Here is an 8,912-nt window from a genome sequence, read left to right as displayed (position 1 = left end):
ACTTTCTTCCTGCTGACTGAAGGTCTGGTGTATCACACTAAACAACCCATCATTTAAACATTACGAGAGGCTACTGTGTCTGAGGCTCAACTTCAAAAGAGAGCTTTACCGGTCTGGATTACCATCACAAAATGCTGTCTCAGAAGCTGCTGAACTGGGAACAGTTTCACTGCCAAGGCCAGAACAAGGCACCAACAGGCTGATGAGAGGATTGAATCTGAACTAAAATATAGAAGCCAGTTGATAGCTGCCACAGGGCCTGTGAAAAGTTGTCATACCCCTTGAACTTTTCCATATTGGATCACGTAACAACCATAAACTTAAATGTATTTTATTGGGATTTTATGTGACAGACCAACACAAAGTAGGGTATAATTGTGTTCCAGCAGGACAACCACCCCAAACATCCAGCCAGAGCTACAATGGACTGGTTTACATCAGAGCATGTCCACGTGTTAGAATGGCCCAGTCAAAGTCCAGACCTCAATCCTATTGAGAATCTGTGGCAAGAGACTTGAAAACTGCTGTTCACAGATGCTCTCCATCCAATCTGACTCAAGTGGAGCTATTTTGCAAAGACGAATGGGCAAAAACTGCAAAGTAGAAACATACCGTAAAAGACCTGCAGCTGTACCTGCAGTGAAAGGTTGTTCAACAAAGTATTGACTCTGAATGGGCTGAATACAGAGATTTTTATTTGTAAAACATCTTGAACACCACGTCACATAAAATCCCAATAACATACATTTAAGTTTGTGGTTGTAACGTGACAAAATGTGGAAAAGTTCAAAGAGTATGAATACTTTGCAAGGCTCTGTATGTTTCTTACACCATTATTATGTTGTTTCCCCCTGATGTTGGTGGCTTGATGGTTCAGACTCTGTGCAACAGAAGCAGCCTCAGTTTGTTTACATGTTTGGTTCTGAGTGGTTTGGATCTAACTATTTGCCTTTGTTTTCTAGCAGATTAAACGTCTGCCCAGCTGTCAGTCTGCCTGTGTCCTGGTCTCTAACAGCGCTTCTGTTTCACCCACACAGACGAGCAACAGCAGTAGCAAAGCCGCCGGTACGAGATCCTCATGGGAACACGGAAGACGAGTACGGAGAAGGAAATGTGCTCACAGTGAATACAGGACTTGATTGCTGCATGATGGGATGTGCAGTCATCTGGAGTGAAGTATATAGCCTATAGCAGTAGCATCTCATGGCCGAGATACAACGCCACAGTTGGATCATCGACCACCAAGTGCCGTCCAGACCCCGGCGACCTGTGGAGCTCTTTGAAGCGACAAGGGAGCCATGTTTGGATTATTTTTTCTTCTTCCTCATCCTTTTTTCTTTTCTTGAACCATCCTGTGAAAAACTGAATTTGCCTTCGACCCGTTCAGGGAGTCGGTCGCTGTTGGTAGTCTGAAGTCTCACTATTGTACCTCACTGCTGTGACAACAAAGGACGTGCTGATGGTTTCTCTCTACATGGTGTTGACGTTTGTCCCTTTTTCATCTCAGTGTAGCAGATCCACACCAGAGGTCAACCCACAGTGGGTTTTTTAAATGCAGGAAATAGACGATAGCTGATTACTTCACAAGAAAATTGACATTGTTTTTAACAACATTCTTAGATTATTTTTTTAACATAGTGAAGATCAGAGTGTTTATATAAACAATACAACTAAAGATGACAAAAATAGAAAATTATTCAAAAAAAAAAAAAACCTGGAGTGCTGAGAAGATAGAGATATCTGGCTCATTTAACAACTTCACAGGACACACAGTTGAGTTGAAATCATGCTATAGCACAACAAACAAACTTGACATGCTCATTATTCATGAGTGAAGCCGCTTTATGCAAAGTTAACGTTTAAATCGAAGTAGACTCAGGTAGACAGTGGTGTTACTCTTCAGTGTAGAGATCTGATGCATTAAGTATAAAGAGCCCCCAGCCACTATAACTAAAGTATCAGCTGACCTCTAATCCAGACTAGACTGACCAGATGTTACACATGTGGAGGGACTAATGGTTAGTGCTCAGTTTGCGTCCTTTTATACTAAGATTTGTCCAGAGGAACTAAAGAAGGATTTAAAAAAGTAGAATGTAATCATCTTCAGTAGCCACAACCTTTTTAGTTTTTTTATTTTGGATCAAAGGGGAAATGTTTTGACTAATGAATTTGAACATCCAGCTGACACTCTGCAGGCTCCCAACAGCACTTTATAATTTATAGGATCACTGGAGAGGATCACTATGGGAACCATGCAGGTGTCTTTTTTAACCTCGTTTTTATGAAGGGATGTTTTTTTTGTTTAATTGCTGAGGTCAGTATTAAGACTGGGAGATAGCACCATCACACCAGTCCAAGTCAAAGCAGCAGGGTTTGATTCTGTATGTACACTGTTTTCTATTCATTTTAACACCACTGTCAGTCAGACTGAAGTCAAACACTTGCTCACTGGATCCACTTGAGACTGGTAGCAGACCTGTGATTTAAAGATGTTTTTGTAACGTGTACATAATTCTCAGATGTTTGTATGTCTGCTGCTTCTTTGTTGTAGAAAATGCATGACAGGTGTTGTTGAGCTCTACATGGATGTAGAGGCTGCAACAGATGTGATGACCTGACTTGCTATTAAAAATGAGTACATCAGCACCTCATGGTTTATATTGAGTCATTTCTTTGTTTTAGTTAGAATTTACAGATCGGGTTAACACACTTCAGATGTGAACAGCCACAATGTTTTATATTTACAAAGTACTCTTACACGACTCATTTCAGGAAAACAGGGTTTATAAAAGATATCAGAGACAGTTTATAGGGAGACGAGCTGTTCAAAACAGGAAGTTCATGTGATAAAAAGGGCAGTTCTTCAACATCAGTCCAGGAAGAGTCCGTTCAGGTGAAGCGTTCAGCGGGAGAACTGTCTCCCGTCCCTCCTCCCTTTGTCCACGTGCTTGAAGATTCTGGACTTGTTCACGTTCTTGGACTTCTGGTAACCGAACCCGCCTCCTCCGCCTCGCTTCTGGAACTTCACGCCTTTGCTGCTGTGGACGTCTGGGAGGAAAGCTGGTTAAGGAAAAACGCCACATGACGACAACACAATATTCATTTATACAGTGGCATGCAAAAGTTTGGGCACTGTTTTGCAATATTTTAATCAATAATCAGTGTATTGTTTTTGTTTTCTACATGTTTAGAGTGAAAAAGGGAAACAAAGCAGCAGCCTGCAAAAGAAAACCCAGGAGACTTGAGCTCTCAGATAACTTTGACCAAGGTATCAGACAAGATATTTACTATTTACACAGTTTTCAAAGGGGGGCTACTAACTATGCAGGGGGTATTTTCTTTTTCTGTCATTTTGAAAATGTAAAAGTTGAAGGAAAAAAATATTTGACAAGAATGTCCCTATAAAAGGTTCATGCTACAGTGATATTCTAGGCTTTCTTGGAGGCAGATTTAGGTTAAAGGCCTAGATGTGAGGAAAACAGCATGACTGTAAACTTAAATATTAACCAGCCTGGAAAAGTCCAGATTTAAATCATGTCCTTGCAGCTACTGCTGTCAGAGGAATCACATGTGACTCCTCTTATAGAGAACCGCAAGTGTCTCTGTATGCCTTAGTTGACACCCCATTCATGATGGAAACAGTGAAAGGGCAACACATAAAGGCAACACTGGTCAGTGAATGTGTGTTCACCAGGGAAGAGCTTTAGGTTTTAGATGGGAAGACAGGTGGAGGGGAACTAGCCTACATCACACTACTGGCTGTAAAGTTAGAAACAGTCATTTGTGTGTACATGTGCATGAAGAAGTGGTGGAAATTGAAAAATAATAAAAATGATCTTCTTATTGGATTGAGTGGATTAAAAGCCAAAACATCCCTAACTTTTTTCTGAGTAGTGTATATATAAGTTTAAAATGTAAAGGGAATGTGTCATGTTTTGACCAGAGGTGCCAAAACTTGTGCATGCCTGCCACGGTGTGTTCCCAGTAGGGTCACTTGAAAACACACCAAGAACATTCAATTCAATATCAACACAACAACCAACCAGTGTGCAGTGTTTTGTGTGTCTGTGTGTGAAACCATGACCAAGGATACTGAGATCTACGTATGGAGGAACTTTGAAGCCAAATGAGAGCGCCACCATGGGGAGGTTGAGGGTGCTGACGCTGTAGATCTGCTTGAGTGAGTGCGAGTCGTACGCTCGGACGTAGGACTTGTAGGCCTCCTGAGCCGACTTGTGGAGGTAGTAGTTCTTCTCAATCAGCTTCTCCATCTGAGGAAACACAGTTTCATGTTAGGCTGAGCTCGTCAGTCTTTAGTTAGTAATCACTGAGTGGTGTAGCTTCCTCACCTGGGCCTGGATGTCTGAGATTTTGCTCCAGGAAAATTCAAACTCGCTCAATGGGACCTGAACCGCAGAGGACATGGGAATGAAAAAATTATCTTAAAGACATGAAAGTCACTCAAAAACAAAGGTTCATGGATATGAGAAAAAGATGGTATCTAAAAAAAAAACAACCCATAATTACCTTAGCCTGTTTGAGGAAGCGCAGGAAGCCGAGCTCCTCTGGTCGAAGGATGAGGAGGGCGTGGCCTCTTCCGTTGATGCCTCGGGCTGTTCTGCCCACTCTGTGGATGTACTCCTGTGGGGTGAATGGGATTTCCCAGAAGTCTCAGTTACAGAGTTTTACAACACTTACGATGAATCAGTGTCTGAGTGCTTATTTAAAGCAGACATATTCTGCCCCTTTTCCACAAATTAAAATAGTTCCCAGGTGTCTTAAGGACATGCTGTGGTCCAAATACCCCAAGGATCAAACATCAAAACAGCTGGTTTCAGTACCTGTCCCTTTAAATGCAAAACGAGCCACTGCTCATCTTGCCCCGCCCCCTCTACCACATGGATTTCAAGGAGCCTGAGAATTACTTTTTTTTTGTCAATTCTCACATTTGGGGGACTGGAAGGCAAGACAAACATCCAAATATATGTTACAGAGCTTCCGAAAAGTGATATTTCCATAATATGTCCCCTTTTAAAAAAAACTTACATGCACATACTATACATAACAAACAACAAGCTCTAATTGTCACGCAGTCTCAGTACCTTGGGGTCATCTGTAGGGTCGTACTGGACGATCCAGTCCACCTCAGGAATGTCCAGACCTCGAGCGGCCACATCTGTACACAGCAGGATGCCCGAGTCTGCGTTGCAGAACTGGAAGAAGGTGGTGGTACGTTTGGTCTGCTTCTGCTTGCCCTGTGACACGGGAGGAGAACAAGAAAAGGGTGTTAGAGCCGCTGTGCTCCGTCTGCTCCAGGCTCCACCGCCGGCTGCTGGGAGGCGACACTTACGTGAATGGCCATGACGGGCAGGTCGATGTAGTTGAGGAGCTCATAGTGGAATTTGACAGACATGCAAGAGGAGAAGAAGACCATCAGCTTCTTCTTGCGGTTCTTCTTGAGGAAGGTGAAGAGCAGCAGGAACCTCTTCTCTGATGGACACACCACATAACCCTGCAACACAGGAAGAGTCCACGTCAGCTAAAGTACCAACCACCTGAGACAACACACTGCTAGAATGGGTGTGCACAGCCACGTACCTGCTCCAGGCCATCCACAGTCGCACTTTCTTTGTTGTCGTCCACTCCGACGTAGAGCGGCTCCTTCTTGAGGGAAATGCGAGCCAGGTCCTCCACCTTACGGGTCTGAGTGGCCGAGAACAGCATGGTCTGTCTCTTCTCTGGAGGGAACACAGGTCAGAGTCAGACAGAACCAAGCCTGTTATACGGTTCATACTGGAAACATACTGGATTCAAGTCTAAGCAGCGGAAACACACACGTACTTGGCAGCAGCTTGATGATCTGCTTCAGTTCCTCCTCAAAGCCAACCTCCAGGATGCGGTCGGCCTCGTCGATGATCAGACACTGGAGGTTCTTGAACATGAAGCCGGGGGTGTTCTGAAAACACAAGGGTCATTTCTAAAGCATTAATATCTGAATATTTAAAAAAAAAAACAATCTTCAGTTAAAGGCATATTTCAACATTTTGGCAAATTCACCCATTGCCATAATCCCTATAGTCTTAGCGGTAGGTTCGTTACAAGCTGTTTTTAGATCAGTGGGGCAGAGCCACGAGCTGCTCAGAGCTACGCTATAGAGGCTACGCTATAGAGGCTACTGTTATTTCTTGATTTCCCTCATCAAATACACAATCCAACAACTCCAAAACGCTCTGGTGGACAAGTTGTGACCTGCACATTCACCACGCTATGAAATAATAACATCATTATGTAACATTGCGACACATGAAGCAAATACTCGGAACTACTTGCACTTTTGAAGTCACTCTGCCGGGCAGCCATGTCGGGAATGTAGTTCTGGCTGCATTTGCCCGAAAACAACTCTTGTTACATTATTATCTCATAGCGTGGTGAATGTGCAGGTCACAACTTGTCCACAAGAGCGTTTTGGAGTTGTTGGATTGTGTATTTGATGAGGGAAAGCCAGAAATTCCATTAGCTGAGCAACTCGCGGGATTATGGCAATGGGCAAATTTGCCAAAATGTTGAAAAATCCCTTTAACCCACTCGATAATGACAAACACTCAATATGTGGATCATTAACTGTTAGATATTCCAACTCTGTATAAACTCGTGCTCAGTACATGCAGAATCCCCGTCAGCTCACCTGCAGGTGGTCCAGCAGGCGACCGGGTGTGGCCACCAGGATGTTGACACCGTTGGCCAGCCTCTGGGCCTCGGCCGAGCGGTTGCTGCCCCCCATGATTAAACCATAGGTGTGCACATGGTGCGTCATCAGCTCCTTCAGCACGCCGTACGTCTGCATGGCTAACTCACGTGTGGGTGAAAGGATCACTACACCAGTGCCTGAAAAAGATTAAAAAAAGTCATTAGGTGGACACATACAATGGAGAGTTGTGAAGCTCTAATGACGTGATGCGGTTTGTTACTGTAGGAAAAGAACTGCAGCCCAGACAACACTACAAAACGATATATAAACAGGAGGATTACCATTCCTGGGCATGAACTTTAGTTTGTTGATGAGCTCTATAGACGGGATGAGGAAGGCCAAAGTTTTTCCACTGCCTGTCCTGGCTGCTGCCAACACGTCCCTGCAGGTCAGCAAGACACACACACACACAGACATTGTCACACTATGATTCCAGTCTACAGTTAAATTATTATAGCAGATCAGTGGCAGTTTGACAAATGCTTCAGATAAGTTCCTCCTCCAGACTCACCTTCCCTCCAGCAGGGGGCGAATGCTTTTGTGCTGGATCTCAGTCATGTGTTCAAAGCCCATCTCCTTGACTGCATTCAGAGTGCTGTCACTCACCATCCCAGCAAGAGAGGCAAACGATGTGTCCTCAAACGCTCCTGAAGACACGTTTAATTATAGTTAGGTTTAGGTTAAAGGCCTAGATGTGAGGAAAACAGCATGACTGTAAACTTAAATATTAACCAGCCTGGAAAAGTCCAGATTTAAATCATGTCCTTGCAGCTACTGCTGTCAGAGGAATCACATGTGACTCCTCTTATAGAGAACCGCAAGTGTCTCTGTATGCCTTAGTTGACACCCCATTCATGATGGAAACAGTGAAAGGGCAACACATAAAGGCAACACTGGTCAGTGAATGTGTGTAAACTTAACAGGGAACAGTTATAGGTTTTAGATGGGAAGACAGGTGGAGGGGAACTACATCACATCACTGGCTGTAAAGTTAGAAACAGTCATTTGTGTGTACATGTGCATGAAGAAGTGGTGGAAATGGAAAAATAATAAAAATGATCTTCTTATTGGATTGAGCTGATGGATCCTGACAGATGATACAACTGCTAAAGATTCAGGTCTAAGAGAAAAGACATTCCTTTGTTTAATACCTGTTAAACCTGATGGTAATTCTGGTTGATCTTCATCTTCTGACTCTTCCTCTCCAGTGTCACCTCCCTCTTCTTCTTCTTCATCATCATCATCATCATCATCATCACCACCATCGTCTGCAGGTTCCTGTTTGTCGGTATCGTCTTCACCGCCATCTGCTGCTTCCATCAAGTCCTCCTCATCCCCAGCTTCTGTCACCGTCTTGGTCTTCTTTTCAGCTGTAAGTATGACATTCATGTTAATTTATCATAAAATAAACTACCCACTGGTATCAGGTAGACTGACAGTGACCTCACCTGGTGGCTCAGCTGTGTCAGTCAGCTTGCGTTTCTTCTTTTTCTTGTTCTGAGCAGGAGTCGTGTCTGTGCTGGTCCCTTCCTCTGGAGCTCCATTCTGCTTCTTCGCTTTCTTCTTGGGCTTCCTGTCCGTCCCACATGGAGCTGCTGCTGCTGCTTGGCCACAGTCCTCATCCAACCCGTTGGAGCCAACTGTTAAACACATTAAATACATCAGTCAGACAATGTAGTAGGAGTGAGTACGTGGTAAATGTGGTTCCTCGGACCATGAAACGTTTCGTCAATTACGTAACAGGATGGGTTTTCATGATACTGAGCCGCCTGGATGTTTGCTCCACAGCACGAAGTAGGTAAACATAACAGACATGTGACACAACCATGACATGTTAAGTAATCATACATGAGTTAATATTCGCATGTGAAACCCCACATGTAGACAAATGTAAACATTATACCCGATGTCACATTAAAACCCCCACGTCGCGAGGAGCTAACGCAGCTAGCCTAGCAGCTAAAGGTCCGTCAGCGCCTCTGAAACACTAAAACAAAGAACCACAGGTCGGTGTCTGACAACACTCACCGTTCTCCTCTTCCTCTGTCTGCTTCTGGAGAAGTTTCCTCTCCTTGTTCTTCTCGTTTCTCTTCTGAATTTTCTTGCGGAGCAGTTTCATCTGGAGGTCCGCCATGGTAACGGAGGACTGCGCACGTGTGAGTGT

General features: G+C 44.0%; 1 protein-coding gene across 1 annotated transcript; it reads right to left on the bottom strand.

Moving 5' to 3' along the window:
• Positions 1-2,651: 2,651 nt before the first annotated feature.
• On the bottom strand, positions 2,652-8,912 carry ddx18 (DEAD (Asp-Glu-Ala-Asp) box polypeptide 18). The gene is made up of 14 exons (XM_085765507.1): positions 8,777-8,912; positions 8,197-8,388; positions 7,900-8,118; positions 7,260-7,395; positions 7,030-7,130; positions 6,686-6,885; positions 5,842-5,956; positions 5,599-5,738; positions 5,351-5,512; positions 5,103-5,255; positions 4,528-4,641; positions 4,350-4,406; positions 4,094-4,271; positions 2,652-3,048 (listed from the first exon to the last, which is right to left on the bottom strand). The coding sequence occupies exons 1-14, from the start codon at positions 8,880-8,882 to the stop codon at positions 2,903-2,905; spliced, it is 2,019 nt and encodes a 672-aa protein (XP_085621633.1). The 5' UTR covers positions 8,883-8,912; the 3' UTR covers positions 2,652-2,902.

Source organism: Trachurus japonicus, chromosome 21 (assembly GCF_045865225.1).
Source record: "Trachurus japonicus isolate A0001 chromosome 21, Traja_1.0".
Classification (NCBI taxonomy): Eukaryota; Metazoa; Chordata; class Actinopteri; order Carangiformes; family Carangidae; genus Trachurus; species Trachurus japonicus.
Note: the sequence above shows the minus strand (reverse complement) of the source record. Positions and strands in the feature narration are given on the sequence as shown.

Bases quoted from the DNA above. Each gene is read 5' to 3' on its own strand.
- ddx18 (XM_085765507.1), bottom strand. From the start codon at position 8,882: ATGGCGGACCTCCAGATGAAACTGCTCCGCAAGAAAATTCAGAAGAGA. The intron at 5,957-6,685 runs GTGAGCTGACGG...TTGTGTTTTCAG, and splicing joins GCCTGCTGGACCACCTGCAG to AACACCCCCGGCTTCATGTT. The intron at 5,256-5,350 runs GTAAGTGTCGCC...CCCGTGTCACAG, and splicing joins TGCCCGTCATGGCCATTCAC to GGCAAGCAGAAGCAGACCAA.